This window comes from Aythya marila (genome assembly GCF_965140915.1).
Source record: "Aythya marila genome assembly, chromosome: 11".
Taxonomy (NCBI): Eukaryota; Metazoa; Chordata; class Aves; order Anseriformes; family Anatidae; genus Aythya; species Aythya marila.
In genome coordinates this window covers 1,239,136-1,264,966 of record NC_139052.1, presented here as the reverse complement: position 1 = coordinate 1,264,966, position 25,831 = coordinate 1,239,136, and the positions used below count along the sequence as shown (strand labels likewise).

The window sequence follows — 25,831 nt, the reverse complement described above, 5'->3', positions numbered from 1 at the left end:
AATCATAACACACCCGCAGTATTTATAACACAAATGAAAATTATAAATATCAAATACAGGTTTGTACATGTTATGTTTGTAATTCCACATCTGGTATTTCACATTTTCTTACTAATAACTTCAAGCATCTGGTCTACAGTGTAAGAATAGGTACAAATGTAAAAAGGTAGTGAAGGCTTTACCTTCTCTTTGAATGCTTCCAGCTCAGCATCTGTAATTTTCCATGGAGTCTCTTGCTTTAATTTCTCAGCAGTTGTTATATCTTTGCAGCTTTCATGGAGGCGATATGGTTCAATCATCTCTTCAAAGAATTTCCAACTGAAACAGGAATTGCAAAGGATGTCTTGCTGCAGGATATGAACTTACTTACTTGTAGACACTGTGTATGGTAGACCCCACTGACTATAACTGTAGCTGAAAAACATGCAAAATCTTTAACTGTTCTGTACGGCATTGTGCCCCAAGTTTTATTTATACCAGATCAATATGTTGAGGCTATTTGAGGATAACTAAAAGATTATTTGAGGATAGGATGATGAAAACACTGCATTTGGCCTGTTGTGGTTGCAGAGAATTTGTTGCATTTTCCTGGCTATAGCAAAAATACTAAAAGGAGTTGTGCTGTAACTCCAAACCGCAATATACTGGTTACTGACATTAATAATGAATATGGGTCTCCTCATAAATAACAAGCTTTTATTCACGTTGTTTTACCATTAACTTGAGAAATCACCTGACTGGTACAAGTTTTCTGTTACAGCTTTCATGAAATAAAAAAACAGGCTTTATAAATCACCTGTAGCAAGGGGCTGAGGGAAACACTGTGGATTTTTGCTGAATGGAGATTAGATTTGTGATCATTTCCCATCTTTTCCACGGTTTTTCTCTCTTTCAGTTTGTTTCTTGAAGCTTGTGACTGTCAGCATCTGGAGAAGCTTACCCTGCCATGCTTCCCTGCTTGTCCCTTTATTGGGTAGTTCTATCGTCCCACAGAGATCTCAAGAAGTGTACTTTATGTTAATGCAAGTGCGTTTCTATTTGTGTTAATGCGAGTGTGTTTTCCCCTTTATGCAGACAGGCCTAGAAATAAGTGAAATGGGAGCCTGGGCACAGGTTGGACTTTTCAATATGGCCAGGAGGTCAAGAGCTGGCTTAAAGGCAATGCAGCGTTTAATGTTGCCATGGCTGAGTTCCCAGCGAGCTCGTCAACATCCTTAGTGTCTGTTTCAGTATGTAAAAAAGTGATAATCCTTTTCATTATTAGTGAAATAATTGGGATATCAGCTGGGGGAGAGATGCTGTGATCTAGAAAGCATCCTACACTGTATTCACTTACTCTGTTCAGATAGTGCTGTTGCAGCAAATGTATTTGAATTTTATGTTAACACCAGATTCAAATTCCTATTGATAGTTTTTATTTCTGTAAAATCACTGCTTAGTACTGGGGAAAAATATTCTGCACAGTTCTTTATATAATTAAAACCATATTAACTTGAGGGATCAAGAGGGTACTAGTAAGTGACTTCAGCAATTTGTAGGTATCTAGTAATAATATTTTTATGTTCTTCAATTGTACCCCCCAAGTAAAAAATTCCAGTGTGTTGTAGAAACACTGGTGAATCTAGTACTGTTTTTGCAGTTATGTGTGTAGGGAGAAATGGGGCCTAGAAGGATTAACAGACTAACCTGAGGTTCATCTCAACTCAGTGGAAAGGCTCTGCATGGTGAAGATGAGCCCTTTGACTATGAAGTCTCTGTGGGCTATTGAGTAAGGGGTGGGATAGAAGGGAACATAGCAAAGTGAGAATGCTTCAATCCCTAATACCAAGAGCAATATTGTGAATTGAACTAGGATTCAGCTGTTCCCTGAGGAAGGTACTATATACTTCTGTCTACATATAGCAGAAGAAATAGGGTGTTTCAATAGAGAGATGTTTCATAAGGCAGGGACTCTTGAAGATTTTGGTTGACCTCCAATACGTGGAAAAGGAAATCCATAGCTAACATGAGTAAGCGGAGTTCCCCTTAGCGAAAGAGAGATGTGTTCACCCTCCATCTGGACTTGTCTACAACAGGTTCTGAACTAAGTACCTCCTGTAACATGTATATGGAAGATACCACTATATAAAGTGTCAATGCAAGCCTAAACAGGAGGAAAATGTTAAGGTCAGATTTTTATGTTTTAACTGGCTGTGGAGCACAAAAAGTTTAATAGTGGCATGGAACTGAAAACAACTGGACCTAATAGTTGGAGGTGGAGCTTCCTGAGTGCCGTCTTACCAACTTCCTAACCCTTGTCTGAGAAAATGAAGTCTGTAGATAAGTTAATTTTTTTAAATATGCATTTCAGTACATTATACATGTATTTATTATACTTGAGTGATGGAGGTGTGTTATAGTATTGTACCTGTGGGCAAAGAAGTATGCTTATGCTTGGCCAGAAAGATACTAAGTTCATAAATGCATGATAAAACCCAGTAGAGTGAGTTGGCAGAGAGGTGTACAAGAGAACTGTGGCTGACTGAAGGATACGGTGAAGTATATTGCAAACTAATAGATATGGAAATACATTATCAAATGCTTGTTAAATTTAGTGTCTCTTAAGTTCTTAAGTACGGTGTCTGGTTAGGCTTTATTAAAATTATCTTATAATTGCAACATAAAGAAAAAGGCTGCCTATGGTTTTGACATTTTGGATTGTGATTGTTAAAAGGTTCTTCTTTTTCCTCCTGTAGGTTCTTAGGAAATGATTGCAATAAAGCGACATTTATTCTTTGTGGAGCTTTTTTGTTAAATGCTCAGCATAAAAGAAACAAGCTCATGATAAAGGCCTGCTGCTAAGTAATGGATTTTGGTAATGTTTCTTACCTCTCTTTGTTGGGTTTCATATTGATATCACAAATGATATTAATGTCAGCGAATTTTATTCTGAATTTGCTTAGAAGTGAAGCCATCCTGAAAACAAAAGAGAACATTTTATCACTATATTTCTGAGTGCTTTGCATCAAAGAGCACTCATAATGAGTTAAGATATCAAATGCATTTGTCTCGTTGTCTTTAACTATATGGCAAAGTACTTTAAATGCTTTAATATTTCAGTTTCCAATTACAGAACTGGATTGATGTGATTGCTGCAGTATAATTCATTTAACTGGTGATCTATGAAAATAAAAAAATAAATAAAAAATGGAAACAAGTAGTGGACAGAGGGGAAGGTTGTTTGTTTTGGAAAAATGCATGGAATACATACAACATGGGTTTTACATGTATTGGTGAAAATTTGGTCCAGAAGGTTGATGTGCAATACGTAATGTATGCATTTATATTGATCTACTCATATGTTTTCTTTAAATATTTTCATAAAAGGAAATACAGTGCTCTTCTGCACTAGTTGGCAGGAGGAATAGTTTACAGCTCTGTGTGTTTGTGCTGAGATTACAGAGGGACAGTTAAGAAGTTAAGTCAGTTTTGTCTTTGGTTGAAGTACGGTTGGGAATTTAATCTTTTATTTTATTTTATTCCCCCACCCCCACCCCACCCCACCTCCTCCCCCCCTTTTCTGGTATGCAAGCTTTGGAATTTGAAAAAGTTCCTAGGAGTAAACCATGATAGAAAACCATACTTGCCTATGACCTCAGAATATACTTGTGATTTTCCTATGTAAGAAGAACATACTGCTTAAACAAATCTTTTGAACACCAAAAATAACCAAGTCTCAACTTCTGTGGGAAGGTTTTAATATTTGGGGAATTACACATTAGAAAAAGTCCAGATTAGTTTTCTTTCTGAACTGAGAAGTACAATGTATGAAACTGTACTTGGACATCATTGTGTTAGATCTTCCTAGAGAACAGAGCCAGCCTGCCTCTGGTGCATCTGTCTGAGGTTTCTGAGTGTGATGGGTGGATTATGCTGCTGAGGACAGCTGATGTTTATGTAGGAATGTATACACGCATTCTTTTCTTGAAACCAAGTCGTCAGTTATACTGACCGCCATGTTCACTCTGGCTTTTGTAGCACCAGTGGTGTGCACAGGTGTTGAGCTACCTCTATGTATGTCTGTCATATTTCCACAAATCCTGTTTGATGTCAAAACCTATTTCCACTCTTGGTGGAGCTTGGTGCCTTGTGTGCAAGGCCTGGACCAGGCACCCGCTGTGCTCCCAAACAGCTGAGCTCCAGCAGGCTCCTGACAGGGGGCAGAGCTCTCCCTCACAGGCCCCAATCAGCTGAAAGGCTGCTTTTAGCCAGTGGTATGAGCAGTTTACACAAACACTTGTGCACCTGTTCTACCTAAGTGTGTCGACTTCAGGGCAGTTCTTACTGCTGACAGTACCCCAGCGGTGAGGAGAGAGCCTCCTTCATAAAGTTTCCTTTATGTGAAGGGAAAATCTTAGCAGTGTCCCTGTGGCAGCTGTCTTTGTAAGGCATGGCGTCGTAATCCTAGTGGTGCTGGCAGGCTTCTAACTCCTGTTCTTGCATCTATCCTGACTGCTTTCTGATGGAGTTTTGAATGGATGTGTTACTAGCTCACTACATAGTGCTACTGCTTTTTAAGAAGTAGCATCTGTTGCAAATTTCCAGCCCAAATTGCCTGCTTCACCTGCTGATGAAATGGCAGTACTTCTAGTGTGTAAAGTGCCTCGGAAGGAAAGGTCCTGTATACAGTGAGGCTGGTAATAGGAGTGTATTAGTTTCTTTCATTTGCTTGAAAGCAAATGATTATGAAATCTAGACTTTTAAAAAGAGCTAAGTCAAATTAAGTTGGTCTTAAAGTTGATTAATACGGTCTTTACCTTCCTTAACTTTTGCTATGGCTAATCACATTCAAATGGGCTGCCTATGGTATTTGCATATGAGGAGCTTCATGTGTAATTTCACATAGCATTAACTAGACGATCTTATGTAAATCCCATAAAACTAATGATATTCTCATTACAAAGTGCAGTGTCCTTCTCAGAGAAGGCAATATGAACTGTTAATGGGAAAAATACCTGGATGTGAGTTTCCTCACACCATCACCATTTACACCAAGCCCTGAGTGCTATGCCATAAGCTCAACACCTTTATAGAAAGTACTTGTTTTGGTACTGCTGACAGTTTTTTAAACAAAAAGTTTTGCTGGCTAATTCCCAGCTTTCTGCTGCATATATATTATATTTATCAAAATCCTTAAGCAGTGAGGCAAAATAGATATATTTACACTAGTTTTTCTTCTTCAATTCTATTGGCTTTTCCTCCAGTGAAGATCCTTAATTTGCAATTTTTCCACTTCTTCCTGATAGTTAGAATGTAAGGAATTAGGATTGTTAGACCTGGAAGAACATATAAAATTGCAGGAAAATCAAATTAGTGCATTGTGTGGGAGAACTGCCATGCTTAATATAGGCAATATTGGACATACTTTTCTGTCTGTTTAAACTATTTTAAAATGAACTTATCTATGTAATCGTAAAACAGTTTTGTACAAGTTCCCGAGTATGTTTTTGTTTGGTAACACAGAAATCTCTCCCTGCGGTTCTCACTTGAATTCCTTACCTCCATCATCGAACAGCCACCAAATGTCAATTGTACCTTTTCCTTGCTTCTTTTTAAATTGAGTGCTGGCTTCTAGCAGCTTCTGATTGAATTCACCCATATGCATTGACTGTATTGTGTTAATGGTGCTCTCTGAAATGAGAAAGAAAATGTGGAAAGATTTCTGACAAGTTAAGCAACGTGTAGCTGTAGGGAGCCAAATGGAGAAAAAGCTTCAGGATCCCCCCCCCGGTCACTGTAGTTCTATTTCAATTCCTTTGTACAAAATAAAGGATTAAAAAGATTAGTGAAATTGTGCCTATCCTTACTATAAGTTTGCCCTTTACTTAGGAACAAATGATATGTTGGAATTTATCCATATAACATTCAGAAACAATGGATTATTTCCATAACCTAGCATGTTTATATGAAACCATCAGATGTTAAAGGCATTAAACTGGTATCTTAAATCTGTGAACACTTCTATATTTGTTTAAACTTATTTATATAAGCAAAACTGGCTGATATCCTTATAAGCAACAAGAACATATCCCCCCGAAACAGGTGATGGTATTTTGTTGCCTGAATCAAGATGAGGAACTAGAGAAATACCTGTTTGCTGTCACATGGATTTGCTTTCTTTCATTAGACTGTCTTGTTAAAAATTTAGCAAACATGTAAATATTTGTTTGAAGTTCGTTATTTTTGATATACTTTTCAGTAAGGACACAAAGGTACAGAGGTTGACTTGTTTCTGCTCTAAATTATATAAATCTACAAAAATGTAGAGCATACATGCTATGGACCCTTAGTTGACCAGTACACAGAGGAAACAAAGCTTGTGTAATAAATACTGTGTTCACTAGACTGTAACATCTTCAAAAGGATTATCTGGTTTTGTTCTCTGGATCTTGTTAACTACCCTAGACTTCACCAGGATCTTCAAAAGCAATTAGGAAATATTTGATAGATTTTAGAAATAAATGGTTATTATCTTGTGTTTGCATTGTTTACAGGCTCATCTTGCTGTTGTAAAATACAGATCATCATAAAATGAACAGTAAAGAAGGACAAAGAGCTAACTGGGCACAGCAAGAACACAAGTGAGGCTAAGACTGGAAGGCAGAAAACATAAGCATATATGGCAACTTCCCTATGCTTGAGAGGGTCATTGTTAATTGAAAATAAACTTTGCTTCTTGCTGTTTGCTTGACTGCTTTTAAAAGGTACAGTCTTGTCTATGCACTAACAGTATCTCTCATTCCATCTTTTGAAGCCTGTGGCTTTATTACTGCTTCAATGATTTAAAAAAGACAGTGTCAGAGCAGTATTATAAATGGAGCAGACAGGCTTCTTTAGAGCTTTTACTCTGATCTGTCAGGTTCTGAAAATGCTTTGTTCTATTTTCCTGTATTTCTAGAGTCTGGATGCAACTGTTCCCAAGCAGCTATTGGCTTTCCTTTACATTTCTAGCATCTATGCAGGAAGATGCAACAGCTCTGGGGAGTATGAAAGAATAAGCAAAATGGAGACATAGGAATGCTTATTAACATAATCTATATTATATTGAGACCCAAAGTATATAAACGTATTTTTTATTCTTTTCTGAATAAAATTGAAAAGGCTATTTGAAGCAGGGAGGTGCATTTTTTTTTTAATTTATTTTTTATATATATGTTTTACTAAAGCCTGCAAGTAAAGAATAATTTCATTTTGTGTTTTCTGTCTGTAGGTCTTCGTGATACCTGTGGGAGTTGCATGCACAGACAGATGTAATAAGCTCTGCAGGTGAAAATTCTGAAAATAGTTGTCCGCATACAAGCGTGGCTTCAGGTGGGTCATTATCATCACAGCCTGGCAATTGCAATATCAGACCTTTAATTTTTTTTCTCTAGTTCTGTGTCATTTTACTGTATCTGAAATGTAATTTTGATTTTAACACCTCTACATTTAAGTTATGTGTTAATTAGTTATTTCACTGCATGCTGTACATGTATATGTACTTTCAATACTTGTACCACCTTCATTTGTGCCTTTTTACAAAATGATGTTTAGAATATAGAGCAGTGGTACTGTTTTTACCTATTTTCCATCTGGATACTGGGTGCTTGCGTGTATGTGCCTATGTGAATGTTGAATAAAGCAAGATTGCTTCTTCCCTGAATATTGCTCGTAATTACTTTAGAGGAGGAAGAAAACACCTCTGTTTAAAAACTGAAAATGTCCTTTAAAAATAAGACTTTTTCTGTGTTCCTCAAACATTGATGCTATTTTTCTATGGCCACCAAGGCCTGTTTGCGCGGGGCAGGCCTTGTTCCAAGAGACTCTGTGTGGCTCAGGAGCTTTGGCCTTACAGCCAAAGTCCAGCTTGCATATTGGTGAGAGTGTAATGAACTGAAGGGTCAGGAAGAAGTTCTCATTTCAGAACTTACCCTTTTTTGTTTCATGCTTTGAGATACTGAGCTTTCTGGCTTTTCTGAAGAATCCACAGATCCCACTTTTTTCTTCTTCAAAGTCATTTTCTTTAATGGTAGCTTCCAGTGCCAACCTCTCCTGCTCCAGCTTCTCTAATTCCTCTGTATTTGAGAAAAAGTAGGCAAACTGGTAACACATCATTTTCTATTTCAAATAAAAACACTTATTGAAGTAACAGCGATGTTGTAATTGCTGTTGTGGTTCTTAGTACACAATGTAAAGCTGCTGGGAGAAAAAGTCTTTAAATACTTTCTCCTCGAAAACCAATAGGGAGGAGGAGGCTGAATTCACCTCTAGAAGCCCTAATTTAGGGTGCCCATGCTTATCACAGCAGTGAATATTAAAGTGCTAGTTAACCATTCTCAGACTTCCTTTTCAAGATCAAATTCAGTATTACTGTATTTTATGGTTACATAAGATACTATACATTTAGTTATGTTTGTGGGTTGTTTTCATTCTTAAGAATTCAAAAACAGATCAGGAAAGCTGTTTTCTTAAAGTAAGAAAGCTGGTGTAAAGAGTTCAAGCTCTTGGGCCTCTGCTCTGAGAGCAAGACTACATCAATTTGGACTTGAGATTCTCAGAAATATGAAAGGTTACTGAATATGTGATCAGTTTCTAAGCTGAAGTATGTCTGATGTTTGTTTTTTGTTTTTGTTTTTCAGTTTAGCAGAAAAATTCAGATTTAGCTAAACAATTTTGTAAATTCAATAATAAAAAAGAACAATTCCACCTTAGCAATATTGAGGAAAAAGTACAATATGTTATTGTGGTATATATTATGATGAGGCACTAATTTTATGGTGATACAGGCATTTACCTGCTGAAAGCTTTTTTTCAAAAGAAAGACTTCTATTTATGTAGAGTGAGGTAAATTTATTTAATAAAGTTTTTTTAAAACAAACAAAACCTCACCAGCTGGATATCATAAGCACTTTTGGCACTCTCAATTGCCAGTGTAAATGAATGCCATTTCTTTTACTTTAGAATCCATGACAACCTTGTGCTTCTGGTTATTAGAGGTGATGATAACCACCAACTTAATGGTTATTCAGAAGTAGAATTTCAGTTTCTCTCTTAAACAGACTTCCATAGCAAATAGAACAGAATACAACCTTTTTTTTTTTTTTTTTTTTCCCTCCATTTTGGAGACTGCATCTGCTTCAAAACATTTCTGCATATGAGAGGGGTTTTATTTTATTTGCTCTACTGTTTCTAATTCTTTCTCATTCCTAGTGTCTTAAAACTTGGTTTGTAAGAATGCAAAGTTGGTAGTTGCTGAAATTTCACTGGTGTTCTAATGCCTCTATCTTCTGAGCAGTCATTTTCTGACTCTCAGTATGCAGAGGCGGGCAGTTCTACTGGAGGTATCTACAGGTCTGGGGAAGCATAAATCTATTTTTAGTATTTTAAGTTCTTGTCATGTTGCACTGTAGCTCTCCATGCACATCAGACTACCAGAGATTCTCCTGGGTGAATATTTGTCTACTGTTTTTTTTTGTTTGTTTGTTTGTTTTTAAAGGTGTCTCTGGTGCCTTTTAATTCGTAGGTGATTTGCTTTTGGAGGCTGCCTCATCCCTAGAATCCATCCTCTTTAGTGGAGAAATATTTTTTTTGTTTTAATTAGCTGAGTTAAGGTACTTATGTTCTTTCTGGGTGTTCTTTCAGTCCTGAGCACAGTCTGTCAGCGGGTCTCTAAAATGCTGTGGGGAGAAGCTGGAGGCAGATTTACAGCAGGCGGCAGCAAAGAGTCACCCCCATTCTTCTTTTCCTGTGTACATATACCTTCCTTGTCTACAGATTTTATCTAATTTGTATCACAAAAGCTTTCTCTGGTGAGGTCTACATGGGACACTGGGAGTAATTTCCGGGTTTAGGTTGGATCTGTCTGCTCAAGTGAACAAGCTTACAGGAAATGGAAAAGTTATCGTATTGAAAACCTGGAGAATTGTTCTAATAGGGTGTTTATATGGAGCCATTCCCTCCCCAAGTTACATGAGGAACCAGTAGAACTCTGGTGCCCTAAAGAGGAAAGGGAAAACAAAGGCCACCGTTAAACATAGCTCTTGAAAGTCCTTTTGCAACTGCTGCTGCTAATCTAAGGAAGAATGAACAAAAAGGTGAAAAGGAGAATTGATATTTCGTGCAGTTTTGAGATTTTTGCGGCTTTCTGGGCCACAGCGTCCTACAGAGGTGATACTGAAAGCACAGCTTCCTGATTACCATCAGCCCCAGAGATCTCAGGTAGGCAGAGTGAGGAAGATGTGCTGAGAGCTGGAAGGAACCGTGCTGGAGCAACTGGTTGCTCCATGCATGATTTTACAGCTTTAGCCTGTGCCTGTGCTACGAGTGCTTTGGGAGTTCAGTTCCCTGTTGTGCAGAATTCATTAGCATGTGAGGGTTGGCCTCCTGTAACTACCAGTGGACATCTGCTTCAGCAAGGATTTTGGGAAGTATTGAAACTGCAGAAGCAATGAGGAACTGTAGAAATTACAGGTGTAGGAACTATTTCCAAAACCAGATGGTGATGCTAAGAGTATTGGTCTGAATCTTCCCTGTGCTGAGCATGTAACTACCATAGATGTGAAGTATAATTTGACTACTGAGTCACCACATACCTTGAACCTGGAGGACCTGAGTTATATCAAATCCTTGGCTAATTCTGACGATAATCATGCCAAGCTCAAAATCAAAGGCATCACTGAAAAATAAAATAAAAAAAGAACATATTTCATATCGTGCATGTCGTTGAGGAAAGCTGCCTTGAGCTGATGCGTAAAAGTGTTAGTGCTCAGTGGAGGTATTACTGCCATGTGCTGGGCTATTCTGGGTAAAATTGCAGAAGGTATTGCACAAGAATCAAGTACAGTTCTAATTTTTTTCCTTCGTTTGAGGGGAGGGGGAAAAAAGGGTATGGGAACAGATAGGCTATTCCTAATATAACAGGTGTTTCACAGAATCCTAGAATATACCGAGTTGGAAGGGACCCATAAGGATCATCAAGCCCAACTCCTGTCACCGCACAGGTCTACCCAGAAGTTTAGACCATGTAACTAAGTGCACAGTCCCATCGCTTCTTAAATTCAGACAGGCTTGGTGCAGTGGCTACTTCACTGGGGAGCCTGTTCCAGTGTGCAACCACCCTCTTGGTGAATAACCTCTTCCTGATGTCCAGCCTAAACTTCCCCTGCCTCAGCTTGACACCGTTCCCGCAGGTCCTATCACTGGTGATTAAGGAGAATAGGTCACCTGTCCCTCCCCTCCCCCTTGCGAGGAAGTTGTAGACTGCAATGAGGTCTCCCCTCAGCCTCCTCTTCTCCAGGCTGAACAGGCCCAGTGACCTCAGCTGCTCCTGGTATGTCTTCCCCTGTAGGCCCTTCACTATCTTCGTCGCCCTCCTCTGGACACTCTCCAACGGTTTCATGTACTTTTTGTACTGTGGTGCCCAGAACTGCACACAGAACTTCACACAACACTTTTTAGGAGCTAGGTTGCCATGAGCTATTTTTTTGTTCCTTCTCTGAGGAAATAACAAAGCTGGGGTGGGTTTTGTATTTCTTTGACTTGCTGTGGGTTTGCAGGTGAGTTTTGAGCAAGAATCTGAGAAGCCTGTTTCTAAATGACTGTTTCTGGCTAAATCCCAATCCACAGAGCTGCTGAGCCTTAGGCACACAAGAGATTTGAAGCAAGGCTTTTCCTCTGTCTCCTAGGCTTAAAAGAAGAATTCCATGATGTTCTCTTATTCCCTAAGTGTGTACATTAGGGTTGTTTTTCTCTGAGCTCCTGCCTACAAAAAAAAAAAAAAAAAAAAAAAAAAAAAGAGAACATATAGTTCTGCAAAAGCACTGCTGACAACAGTGCAGCTTCTTTATGTAGCATTGTCAAGCCACATAATCTCCAACTGTGCCAGACGTTTTCTAAGCAGATCTTGCAAGGTGAGTGAAGCCATGGAGTGTTACAGAGATAGCATATGTGAACCCAGATCTCTAGGTTTATTCTTACATTTTTCTGCATGTTAAGTTCTGTATAGAATCATTAAGGTTGTAAAAGACCTCCAAGATCATCTGGTCCAACTGTTGTATGGAAATGCCATATTAATCTAGACTAGAGGGAGTGAAAAAGGTGATGCTGAACTGTGACTTACTGTATAACACCCACATAGTTTTCAACTTGCGAGGCAGCAGCATTTCTCCAGTCCTTCTTAAATCCAATCACCAAGGTATTTGGTTTCATTCTACCCAAGCCTGACGCCTATCAATATTAAAACACTGCTTGAGAATACACACACACATGCTCTTACTGTAAATGAGAAGTAATGGTGAAAGATAAATGAAGTAATAATGTTCTGGACACGCGTATGACTAGATTGCATTTCATGAATGTCCTTCATGCTCCTACCCATGCAAAAAGATTAGCTCTAAATCACTCCAACTATAAATGATTTTTAGATGACAGAAATGTAATTTTTCTAAATTTGCTAAAGTATTCATTTATATCTCTTCTGACATGCTCTCATTAAAATGGTTCAAAAACTTGTAATCAAAAGAGAGTTCAAGCACTGTTTGTATGCTCATTCTAAGACAATAACACAAAGCTTTTATCAGATTTGGAATACCCAATAGATTAACTGGGTCTGAAGTCTTTTTAAACACCTCAGATATGTAGAGAAGGCATATCCTCTTAAGAATATATTTTTTTTTTGCCTTGAGCTTAGAAACTGTTGCTGTTCTATTCTGTTTCTTCTGTATTCATTCCTAAAGGTTATTTATCCAGAAGCAGCTAAGCATGCTCTGTAGATAAAATTACAGTTTATAAACAGGAAGAACAAATGGATTGTCAATATATTGCTTTGCCTCCAAAACTGGAACTGGATGTTAAAACATGGAAAAGTAAGGGCTATCAGTTCTAGTTTAAGCTAACTTAATTCTTATAGAAATCTGAATACTCGGAGTATTGGGAACCTTTTACCTCAACAAAAAACTGTTGAAATCTTGGTATGTTTTTTTGTTGTTGTTTCTTTCTTTGTTGTTATTGGTTGTCTGTGTGCGTGTGTGTTTTGTTTTTTTTTGGTTGGCTTTGGGGTAACACTGTTAGATTTGCACTGTTTATATTCAAATGAATAAGTGCTTGGCAAACCAATACATTTGTTCTTAGGTTATTACAGTGATTATATGGTTATTCTGGTGTGCTGGGAATTATTTGTGGTTTAGGTAGTAATGAAGAGATCTTTAGACTATGATTGTTCTCAAAAATATTAGAAGGATCTCCTTCTGAGACAATGCTTAAACCAAAGGTGAAGTAACCATGTCAAGTTTTGATAGAACAAATTTTTTCTGCATTTTGTCTCAGTACTTTTGTGTTTAAATACAGGTGAGAGAGAGAAATTGGAAACATAAAAAGTGCCCCTGTTGTTAAGGCCATTTAAAAATGGACTTTTGGAAAAAGTCTGCTTTATTCTTAGGGTAATAGAAAAATATTGCCCACTATTTTAGATGGCCTTCTCTGCAAAAAATGTATGTTTATTACACTTTGTTTTCAATAAATGCAAAAAAAAATAAAAATCTTAGCAACTTATTATGCTGCATAATACCAAGCAATAGAATTGATTTGAAATGTATCAAGTGTCAGCTGCACAGACATTCATATGATGCCCTGTAAAGGCCTCTGTTTTTGTTTTTAGGAAGTATCTTGTTCATTTAGGAAAGAATCAGCCTGCCTTGTCTCATAATTCCATAGCCCAGAACTAGATCTGTTTATGAAATAACCTGTAATATAAATACATGTACCCCCAGAATGCCCTCTCTGTTTATAACATTTTCCATACATACACAGGACTTCTTAACAAGTAAACAGAAATGCTTTCTGTAAAGGGATGCTTTGATGTAGCACTCTTCTCTGTGTTCTGTAAACAAAAAGCTTACTTGAAGGAGACTTTTGACTCCATCTCTGAAGCTGTCAGCTGCCACTGCTGCATAAAAGGCTTTTCTTTTGTTCTTTGTAAGCCAGGCCTGCTTTTTTGCCATGCCACTGTTCATTTCCTTAACACACAGTTTGCGTGATCCCTGCATGATACAATAAAATATTATTAAGAAGGCTTGTATTATGCAACACAGAGCAATTTTGAAGGAGTTACCTAGTCTGCTGTGGGAGCAAATGGAGAGAGTCAGAAAAATACATTTCCCAAAAGAGTCTGCAGAGATTCAACCCTTTGAAAAGAACTAGGCTGCTAACATAATTCACGTTCTGCTCAAGAAGGCTGAGTCTGTTAATGCTACTTAAATATAGCGATTCTGACAGAAAGGATGACTACTCTGGGCTGTAACATCTTAGAAAAATATCTAAGGTATGATGAAACATCTCAGAGTGAATAAACTCCTTTCCTGACATGATTTCATAAATAAGGCTGAGCAGATCTAAATACACCTTGTTAAACTACTATCTACTAATAAGAAGAGAAAGATATGTTGCCATACAATTAAACATGTAACTGCCTTTGTTACCAGGTCCTCCCAGCGGTCATCTGGTAATTTAATGAGGCAAAATCCATGTCTATATCCAAGTCATAAGACCTGGTACATTCTCAGCAGAGAAAGGCTTGGCAGTCAGTCCCCAGAAAGATTTGGCCCAGAGGAGACATCAAGGCTGCCAGCAGGGAATTTAGACAGATAAGATAAGTTTGGGGAGCATATATCTGGAATTTAACTGATTTCAAAAATCTGTGCTCTTAAGTGTGAGATTAAGGTTTGTGAGGCCTTGTTTATTCCCTTTTATACTGATTTTTAGAAATCTGTAACAGTAATCTAGCTCTTCTGCAGTGAAGAAGAAACCCAGAGACAGATGCTCAAGATGCTGGCTTTGGAGTGTTACTGGCTGTACAGGTAGTTTTTGCTTTCTGAGGAAGAATAGAAAGTGGAATTGTAAACTGTGGGAGTGTGTTCAGCAACATCAAAGTAGTAATAATTAAATGTGTCAGAAAGATGCAGATAACTTGGAAGTGCTTGAAATCAAGTGAGTGTGTTTGCTTGTTCCTAAGGAGGGAAGTGGTACCAGACTGGTTTGTTAGAAACAGATAATTTAGAACTTGAGTTGGCTACGGAGTTGAGTTCCATGCAGTCTGCAGTCACCACTTTACTATTTTATAATTTCTAGTAGTTTTGAGGGTGCAAGCTGCCATTTTGGTTATAAAGGGACAGGAAACTAATAGAACTCAATAAAACTTTATACAACAAACTAGAAAGGCTTGGTAAACTCATGCTCAGGAGGTTGTATTTCAAAATTCATATTTAAATCTTTCATACTTAAAGTAAGTTAGTATCTGGTAGCTTCTCCTGATAAGCTAGGAAATTGATTAAAATTGAGTAGAGGAAGAATTAGATATATTTATTTTTTTTAGCCATAATATATACTATAGGCTCAAAATTTCCCAATCGAGAACAGCGTAAAACTGAAACTGAAAGATATTCACTCTGAAATGAAGTGTACAGGAAGAATCACTTAATTTAAAAACAATTTTAAATGGGTGATACAGATTGTAAACTCAAAATTTCTTTGTCTCAGAGCTTTCCAGCCTTGCTGAAATACTTTTTTTTTTTTTTTTTTTTTCTGTAAGGAAGGAAATTGGATGTACTGTATGTTTATAGAGATGTAGAAATAACTGCAATACATTTACTTTCACTTCGTTGGTATTGGCTGATAGAAAAAGGAGAGAAGGGGATAGAAAAGGAGAAAATTTTCAGCAAGTTCCATGTATAAAGCAGCATTGAAAAAGAAAATGATCTGGCAGAGTTTGTGTGTCATGTTTTATCTGCACATTTTTCATTGTTTCAAATAATAATGTGAATTTTGATCTGATCAAAAGCAGGCTGGATTGATGCTTACTCAGGCATCATCCCTCACATAGTTCTGTTAATGAATGACTTTTTGGAAAGTACAGGAGGAGGGAGGTAAATGCACATAATCTTTCAGAGACGATGCTGCACTCTTGTGTGACAGTAAGCTTACTGGAGTATTTCTTAACGTGTAACTTGAGAAGAGTTTGCTGCATTATTAATGAACTTGTGAATTCATGAAAAGGAAAAAAAAATAAAACATTTACAAATATCTTGCACAAAGATGCTTCTGTTGTCCAAGGGGACAGTCCCACTTCATCAGATAGCCTATCTGTCCTCCCCTACTCCTCCTTTGTATCACTGTTCATGTTTTGCAATTGTGCAGTGAATTTCGGTACAGATGAAGATTAACCTTGCAAAAATATTTGTGAAAACAGGGAGAAAAGCAGAATAGCCCTTTTCACTGGAAAATCACTGTTCAAGCCCACACACAGCCACAACCTAAAAGATGGTTTAAAAGCTGTTTGTCTGTATATTAAATTCCTATATTTATTTTACCCATTTGTGAACATTATCATATTCCCAGGAAGTTTCTTGCCCTCATTTGGGGATAGGGAATGGAAGATGTTCCCTTTGGCATAGTCTCAAAACTTTAGCATAGCTAGCAGCATGTCAGCCTTTGAGGCAAAATATGTTGGATATTACATTTGTGGGTAAATGGTCTTGCTGTATTTGTTATGATATGTATTGTATCTTCAGTACAGTGCCTGGATTTCCAGTCATAGCTCTCTCTGGAGTCGTGCAAGCTTATGTGACAGTAAGACACCTCACAGTCTTGTACTATGGCAGCAAACTTATTCTAAGTACATTATGACATTCCCACTCCCAGGACACAGGAATTTTATCATGCGGTTGTTGCCATAGTTTTGCAAATTGCTAAGGTTTATTGTGTCACACTTTTATTACCAACCAAATTAAATTTAGCTTTTGTTACTGGAGAAATAATAGGGAAAAAAATGCTTACACTGACAAAATAGACATAGTTGCTTTTTTTGTAGACTAAAATGAAATTTCAGTTCTACATAGAAAGTGGTAATATCAGAGAAACATGCCTAAATAAATCAGAAAACATGCTGGAAATCAACCTTATGAATCTGCCTAATCTCAGGATCTTCTTGGGTTTGATTCTGTGCTTATTGAATGCAGTGGGAAAGCTGCCAATAATTACAATAGAAAAGGATTTGAGCCATTCACTCTTTATAGATTCATTCAGTTTGGAAAAAATCACATGTAGCTTCTCTATACTTCCATTCTTCAAAGTGACAGCATCAAAGGAATTATTCTTATGCTCATGTGGAAGAATACATTATCTTGTCTGCAGTGACTCTGACTCTATTAGTTAGATTCTGCAGTCCCTTTTAGTGTCATGGACCTTTTATTTCCTCTCAAAAGGTTGTTGTAATATTTAAAATGCGTTTTCTCTTCTATAATACAAACCCATCTATTTTTGTCATTTCCTAATTAAAGTCTAATGTTCATCCTTTTAAAATACATAACTTCCTGTCTACTTATAGCTAGAAATATATTTTGCTTCTTTCTTTAGAAGATATTGGAAAAGTATGTTTATACTCAAAATTAGCATTGTTACAATTTTGGAGAAAGCACTGCACAGAGATCTGAATTACTTGCCAACCCCCTGCAAATGAGTGGCAAAGATGGAAACAGAGCTTAGGTAATTGTCTCTAGTGCTATATTCCTGAGAGAACTCTGCCTCCCTCTTTTTTTTTTTCTTTTTTTTTTTTTAAACCTTACTGTGTCAATTTAAAAAAAAATTTGCAATGCTTTATTTTTTTTAAACTTTTATCATTTTTTTGATAAAAAAATGATAAATAAAAATTGATAAATAAAAACTTTTATCATTTTTTTTTCCATCTACTATGAGCTCTGAAATGCATCACAATGAGGCATTTACCAACAGGCACTACATCAGCCAATAGCTTTCTTGTCAAGACTTATGACAAAATTAATTCTCAGTGTGAATCTTTTTCATGGTCTGCACAGAAGCTCATCAGCACCAGTGGGAACACTGTGTGCCAACTGAAAGTGGAATGTGTAATGGGGATATGCAGCACCCATCAGTGCTGAACTTTTGTATTTATGCGAGTTGACCTTACCGTATACACTTCACAGCAGATACACAGCCCATTGTTTTTTGTGAAAGTATGTGTGATGTCTAGCAGAGCAGGCCTGATCATAGGAGCTCCTGTTAATACTATGCACTGGGGCCTGTTAGGAGGAAAAAACAGATTGTATTTAATTGGGTAATGTACTTATTCAGAGTAAGCCATTCAGCTGTTCACTGGAAATCTTACCTGAAGTTTTTCACGTGATCTTCCACTGCAGTTAAAGCCAGAGCACTGTCCAAGGCATTAATATAATAAAGAGCTTGTGTAGAAGAGCCCCAATTTACTTCTGCATATAATGAAGATAAATAATGCATATTAAACCATGGGCTTTTCTCTGTGTTCTATTACAAAGGTCAGAAATCATGTTATCTATGAGTCAAAGAAGTGTATATTCTACCATGCTTAGATATAGATCTACCCTTCTTTATGCTTCATAAGAAAAGTTAGTTTGTGTGATGCAAAAATAACATGCAAATGAATTGTCTCATTATTTTTATAAAAAGCATAAGCAACGTTATTTCTTCTGCTTGGGAAATGTTTTCTTATGTTTCATTAACTTTGTACTCTTTCCCCATGTATAAAATGGACAGCCCTGAGCAATCCATTCAGTGTGGAATTTGAGGAAGTTCAAATTAATCCATTAGCAGGGAGTATCACAAGCTCTGGTTAGTTCTGTTCTTCTGTATGGGGCAAAAATTGTTCTCCCAAACTAATTTTGGCATATAGATTGTCTTCTCTGTTCTTTGGTGGAAGGAGGCAGATGAGAAACAACTTTCCATACTGAGGTCAACATGAATGCAGATCAAGTCCAGTTACGTCAAGGTACAGAGCTAAAGCTTAGTGAAAATAAGTAGAAGGATGTCTAGAGGCCTTCTTTTCTGAGGAATATTAGACTTTTTGAACCACTCCATTGTTGGTAGGTAAGTGCTGAACAAAAGTCACTATCTTGGAGAGTTGGAGATGGATAGATTTTTGCTTGGTGTCTTCAGTGAATGCAACCAGGCTTTAAGCTGCTACTTTCCAGCAAGGACATTCATTGGTAATATACTAGGAAAAGGGTAACAATCTTCAAATGTATTTCTGACACCCCATCTTTTCACAGCTGCATTCTCCTACGTGGTGTACAGGGAAAGAACCACAGACCATCCCAGTAGGTATGAGAGCACAAATAGGGAGGACACACAACAATGAACTAATATACACAGAAAAGAGTAACACAGGCTCAGACCAGATGCTGCTGTATCAACCTAGCTGCAATGAAAGCACATCTTATGCTGGGAGATTTGCCTTTTTTCTTTGTATTATTTGTTTCACTGAACAAGGTATTCAGATGGTTAGCACTAAAATCTGGACCTGGGTTAGTTTAGTCTTGGCTATGAATAACCAGACTAAGTTGTCTCATACTGGTGCTGTATTGCAATAGTGCACAGATTTCTAAGGACAGCTCCTGTGATTTGCTGAGCTACTAAGCATTCTTTTCCAGCAGTAAAATGTGCCTATATTTCATGATTTACTGAGGAATTATATGAAGGTAGTGGAGAAAGATCAGGTCACAATGCAGCTTGTGTTTTTATTGTATAGTGGCAGCAGGTTTCACTTTTTTGAGTGAGGATGCCAGACGAGACAGCTAAGAACACAGCAAAATTCAAGCAAGGTTTTGTGTATGGATGGAAAAACGTGATGAGTGAAACTCAAGTGAAAGCACAGATTAACTCTTTAATAATGATGTGGGAAACAAATGGTGTGCTGGACCATTTATACAAAGCCCTGAACCTGAAGTGCTTGTTAAAAAGGCAAAAGTTCAGAAGACTATTGCCTTAATCTATTTTATATAAAGTGGGATATGATGGTTCAAACTTCCCTGTAAGGAAAGGTGTTTAAGAAGAAGGAATGGGTGCTTCTCTAAGCAGAATTAATTCCAGTAAAGTCTGCTGAGGCTGCATAACATATACATAAAATAAGTATCTTGTGGCCTTACCTGGTTTCTTATATGTCACATAAATATATAGAAAGAGTTCAATGGCATAAGTGATGAGAGCTGCCCACCAGTTGATGACAAACATGACGCCACAGCACAACAGGGCTCCAAAGAGTGATACCCACATGTTATAATATCTGAATGCAGGTCTCCAACCTGTTTAAAGAGAATTGAGGAAATTGGAAGAGCAGAAAAATATATAAAGCAAATGGCGATCCAGTGGTCTTGCACATAGAGACTCACATGCAGTTTTTTTCAGGCTCTGTCAGAAGGGGTGGGAGGGGTATGTGCAAGTTCTCAGGCAACAGGTACTTCCAGGGTATTGGCTGGTTTAGATTTCTATACATACCAAATACTGGGGCTTGCAAACCTTTCACTATAACCTGCTTCCTACTGCTTTGTCCAGCCTCGCTTTGAATGGCTTTTATGTGTTTTTGCCAAAATAAAGTTCACTAGTTCAGAACTGAAAATAGGCTTTCCCGTAACTCCAAGTAATAGGTTATTACGTCCTTCTGATGCATACACATAGAACTTATTAATAGAAGCTAAATGCTTGCTGAGAGGACAGTTTGTCCCAATGTTCTAAGTACATGTGTCTTTCAAATTTGTAAATTGCCTGGCCTCGCTGCATAAAAATAAAATCATTGGCAATTGACTTTAAAAAGATATTATTCCTGCTGCTCTTCAGCTGCAGTACTGAATCCTTCCCCTGCTAGCAATTAAAATGAAGCAAGCAGTGAGCCTCCATGGTTTGCAGGTCTCTGTTAGGTGTTCTACAGAGCAGACTCTTTGGAGAGGAGAAAAACACTGAAGATACGAGGAGAGGTTGAGCAACCCTATTTTGGATCATCTTTGTAATGAGGGAATGGGAAGGTCCTGCTGTGAAGAAATGTGCTATCCTGCAGCCTTGCAATTATGATAATTTATCATTGTGAATTGGCAGAAATTAACTGGAGGAAATTAGGAAAAAAAAAAAAGGGTACGGTTTTGTCAGGAAATGTTAAGTAGTGGCAGAGTTGAATCAGATGCACGTATGTGAAATATGTAGGGGTAATTTTTACTCAGCTCTAAGGCCATGTAAAGCAGATCTGCATTTGTTCAGCTGTGCAGGTAATTAGCAGAAGTGTTCATCTTTTCTGCCCTCTGAACAAATGGCACCATGCAGATCTGTTGGAGGGAAGCTGATGTAGGCATTTTTGCTACCACTGCAGGTTTCTTCACGCTGGAAATCAAAAATGTGTTCTCTGCTTCTTGAATTGAATAATTTATTCATATCAGCAGGAACATGTCTTTCCTGTGTGCCCTAAACGGTGCTGCTCAGCTGATTGACTTTAGTCCTTAAGGTGTCACCCCTCCATTAATGATGATGAGGAGGACTGTTCATCTGTGGTGATGCATATGCCTGCAAGCCTGTATTTTCCCTTGCTGTACAAGTGTAAAGAGTAACTCCCAAGTTACCATTGTAGAGGCCCTCATTATGTTCTACCCTACATTTCTGCTACTAGCCACTGCAGAGCTGATGCTGTTCTGGGGACCTGTTCTTGTTCTGTGTGTTCCCTCCAAGGCTGTATTACTACTAGCACAGTTACTGCTCATGAACCTTCTACAAATTTCACCATAGTTCTGGCAGAGACAGGCATAATGATACCCCACTATACCTTGCTTACTTTATGTGGTCAGAGGTAGCATAGCTTTTTATTCATCCATGTTGAGTGATAGTGAGGAGAAATACACCCTAAGGAAGAGCTTTTCTGCTCCAGTGGGATTCACCAAAGTCTTTTTCATCTTGTACAACTGCAGGGAATGTAAGGGCTAGAGCCATTATTTTTGTCTCTTGCAGATAAATAAAATGTCATCATATTCAATGGGAGCAGTAAAACCTCAGATCACATAGCTTAGATGTTTTACAGGTACTGCAGCTTTCTCTGACATACAGTTGAAAACTTGCAGAGAGAAGTCTGTGTAGCCCACCCTTAAATCACAGGTGAATGCCGACTTACCTGGAGATTTTGCATATGAGGCATGAAAGCAGGAGAAATTAATCAAAGCGTATGAAGCCAGGAAGAAATTGGAGATGATGGGAGCAATGGTATTCAGTTCAGCTGCAAGACACACACACAGGCATCAGTTTCCTAGGTTGTGGATAGCTTTCTTCTGACTGCATTAAATCTGGATACTGTCTGAATTTTTTATTCAGGGAGTTTTGCTATTTTTCTGTGGTACTAATTTAAGGCCACCTTGATATACCCTCATTTATATTAGTGTGTCTGCTCATTTTAATAATATATATGCCATGTAAGGTTATACTTGATACTCCAGTCCTGCAGACTGCCTCTTAATGATGTGGATCTGGTGTGAATTTCAGAGCTTTAAATATGTGATTCAGAGGACACGTGTTTCTTGAAAGTCTTTTAGTCAAAATGTATTGTTTTGCTTTTTAAATGGTGATCTGAATTCTCTTTACTAAACTTCCTATTTGTTGAGAGTGTCACACAATTTGAAATTGAAATTTCAGAAAAAATAATTTAAAAAATCCAACTCCCCAAAATTACTGATAATAGTGATAGCACACTCAATATGGTAGCTAAGTTTTTCTGCCACCAGTGCTGGCAATTTGGGCTGTGCCTTTGAGCTGACTGTGGGAAAGGCTTGACAGAGTAGGCCTCCTAATTATCTCAAAATTATTTCACATCCATATGCAATATGAACTGGAAATACATTTTCAAAGTTGGATATTGCCTTATTTGATATAGTTCTAAGCGCTGCCCTCTTACAGTGAAATGAACAGGAGCTGCACTTACTTAGTATCTTTGGCAATGAGGCTCTGGTGGTACTGTGCTATTACCAGAGTCCTTGTTTGTTTCTCTTTGCTTTAAGAGTAATGAAATTGCTGCCAGAGCTTTGAGTGTGCTTACCTGACTGGAAGTTTTTCTAACCATAGCTAATCATTGTATTAAAATGTCAGTTTATATACTTTCAAAACATATATTGCAGTTATGTAATTATATACAAACCAATCAATATGAACGCCATAGCAATCACAAAAGTGAGAACATATCCTCTGATTGGCTCGTTGTTTTTTCCATATCCTTTGGCAAAGAAGTGGAGCCCTTTATAGACGTTGTCCTTGCAAAGAGCCTGGTAGACAAATCAGAATTTAATTCTGCTGAGCAGTGATCTCTTTCAGAAGAAATTCACCATATGTGAGTGACAGCTTGTGCTAGGTTTTTGCTAAACAAAAATTAAATCTATCTTAGTACTTCAAGTTCATCTATTGCTATGGCATGTAAACGTTCAAATAAGGTGATAAGCCAATACCCTGCTAAATTATAGCAGAAAAAAAAAATCACAGTCATTTGACACTTATCCAGTACTTTAAAAAGACATGGAGGAAAAAAAAAAAAAAAAAAAAAAAAAAAAAAAAAAAAAAAACTGGAGGAAACTGTCGCAGAAATCAGAGCTTTGCTGTAAGGGTGCAACGTATCGTTCTGTCCCGTGCCCTGTGTTCCCATTCACATTGCTGGGAAACACATTGCTGGTGCCCTGGTGGTGTGTGGAGAGAGCCTGTCTGAGCAGCCTGCCAGTACAGGAATGAGGGCTGCTGCATGTTCCTGGCATTACTGAGCTATGGGCTGGCTTTCTGTCAGGAGATAGAAGTGGTCCTGAAAATAGCCTGGAAGCTATCGAAAACCAGCACCTGTTTCTGCTACCAAGCTGAGCTCTGACCAAAGGAACATTACCATCCTAAATGCTCCCCCCTCTGTGAGGGTGCCAAGACCTGTCTGTTTCTGTAGAAAAACATTCTGTGTGCTGTTTCCCTTGGTTTGTCCTCCTACTTATGTAACTGTTGTTTAAATACCTATCACGTTTGGCACAGAGCTCAACTAAATTGTTCGTCTTTGAAGTAAAATAGAGTATAAGGAAATGGATATTTTGATTTTACCTGGAAAACTTTGGGTGCACTGACAAGAGATGCCAGAGCTGATGACAGAGTAGCAGAAAAGATGCCAGCTGTGATGAGAGGACCAAAGCCAGACACCATGCTCATCACCTTAAAAAAAAAAAAAATCATACTTGCATTTGGATACATTTTTGATCACAGATCCATTTAAGTACTCTACATACAGCTTTTCATGGTCCTAAATTCAATACACTACAAACCAGCTGTGAGGTAGGGGAGTAGTGTTATTCCTGTTTCAGTGAAAAGCAACTGAGGCACAGCTGAATTTTTATAAAAACCTGCAGCTGTCTGCTGAGGTAAATGATAATCTGTGAGATTTCCTTACCTCCCGTACTGACTGGCTACTATAAGTCACAGTCTCTGCTTGATGGGTAAATAGTCAGTGGTAGTAAAAAGGGAAAGTGGAAACAGCAGGAAAGAGCCCCAAAGTGCTAAATGTGGTCAGAGGGTCTGAGATTTGTTTTATGTTGTTATTTTTTGTTTGTTTGTTTGTTTGTTTTTAATTATTATTGTTTAATATGGCTAAAAAAGGAACAGAATATGTGACTGTGCTGGCACAACAGCCACACCACAAACTGTGATGCTGGGCACCATCAGGCCTCCTTCAGCCCTTCCAAAGGGGCCTTTCCTGGCCTTTACCACCATTACAATAAAAGGGCTGCTAAGTTCAGAAGCACCAGAGAAGGAAGAAAAAGATGAAGTGGATGGATGTGGTTGCCAGATGCTTTTCAGTGTGTAGGAAGTACTCCAGGAAAGAGAGCAGTTAATTCTGGAGATTTGTCAGATGAAGACATAATTCTTTCTGACTTCACTCTGGCAAGGATAAATGCGGGAAATGAAGCTCTGTGCATGGCTTGAGTGAAGTCACTGCTTTTAAGGGTTCCCCTGAGTCTGGGCAGCTGAACTGAGGTGGGAATGAGGAAGGAAGGAAAACAGTCTGCGAAGGAATGAAAAGTAGTCTGCGACAGGAACAGTATATCCCTTTCAAGGTGGTTACCCAGCCCTGTCATTTAGCAGAACCAGCTGGGAAGAAAAAAAAAAAAAAAACTCAAAATGTCTAGTTGAAAAGCATGTGCGGGTAGGTGGTGAGCTCCTCTTGGGGCTGTGAAGCTGAGGGGCTGAAGAGACATCTGGGAGCCATGGTTGTGGTGCTGCAGAAGAACTGCTTTTCTTTGATCTTTTGCCTAAGCTCTATTTTGAAGAATAAAAATGGCAGACAGTATCTCTGGCCTAGGAGAAAGATTGCATTACTTCCCACTTGACTATTTTTGGATACTTTTTTTTATAAGAAGTCAGAGCTCTGGCTTTCGTACAGTGGCACAAGCCTCTAACAGTGGCCACAGCACCCCTGAGGTAAAAATCACATTATTGTGTAAAGAGCAGTGAGATGAGCTGCTCATCTGACAGGAGTTCCCGAGGTCTTTGTTAAGTCTAGGCTTTGAGTTTGAAGGTGTTGGAGTATATAGTGTTGCATGGTACTTCTTGAAAGGGGAGATGAAGACCTTAGCAGAGTGCTGGGAAGGCTAGTGATGGCAGTGTGAAGGTAATAAGGAATGCAGGAATGTTTTGCTTTGATTATTCCTACAGTTTTAGACTCTTTTTTAGATGAAAGTGGATGTTCTGTTGCAGTCAGTTGTTAGTAAATAATATTTTTGCATGTTTGTACTTATGTATTCATGCATTGCTTATGATTATACATATTATTCCATTAAAACCTGAAAATTATTCATCAGCCCATAATCACATGGCTGATTTCTGCATCTGGAAAAATCGTAGCCTAAGTTGCAGGCAGATGATCCATTGCAGCTCATTCCAGATACAACTGTATCATTGATGTTCCCAGTAGCATCTCGGACAACACAGGAGGCTGTGGACACAACAGCAT

The 25,831-nt window shown here is 38.1% G+C and overlaps 1 protein-coding gene across 4 annotated transcripts in view; it reads right to left on the bottom strand.

The window, feature by feature from the left end:
- SLC12A1 (solute carrier family 12 member 1) overlaps positions 1-25,831 on the bottom strand; it is a 52,866-nt gene that overhangs the window by 4,454 nt on the left and 22,581 nt on the right. For all 4 annotated transcript variants that reach the window (XM_082769338.1, XM_082769337.1, XM_082769340.1 and 1 more), the window contains 15 exons: positions 25,662-25,813; positions 23,929-24,036; positions 23,000-23,123; positions 21,986-22,087; positions 19,986-20,141; positions 18,194-18,293; positions 17,996-18,107; positions 13,914-14,054; positions 12,137-12,243; positions 10,611-10,693; positions 7,950-8,093; positions 5,539-5,670; positions 5,204-5,315; positions 2,869-2,955; positions 183-318 (listed from right to left, as the gene is read on the bottom strand). In XM_082769338.1, the coding sequence (XP_082625464.1) occupies positions 183-318; positions 2,869-2,955; positions 5,204-5,315; positions 5,539-5,670; positions 7,950-8,093; positions 10,611-10,693; positions 12,137-12,243; positions 13,914-14,054; positions 17,996-18,107; positions 18,194-18,293; positions 19,986-20,141; positions 21,986-22,087; positions 23,000-23,123; positions 23,929-24,036; positions 25,662-25,813 (1,796 nt within the window). The remainder of the gene's footprint in view (positions 1-182; positions 319-2,868; positions 2,956-5,203; positions 5,316-5,538; positions 5,671-7,949; positions 8,094-10,610; positions 10,694-12,136; positions 12,244-13,913; positions 14,055-17,995; positions 18,108-18,193; positions 18,294-19,985; positions 20,142-21,985; positions 22,088-22,999; positions 23,124-23,928; positions 24,037-25,661; positions 25,814-25,831) is intronic.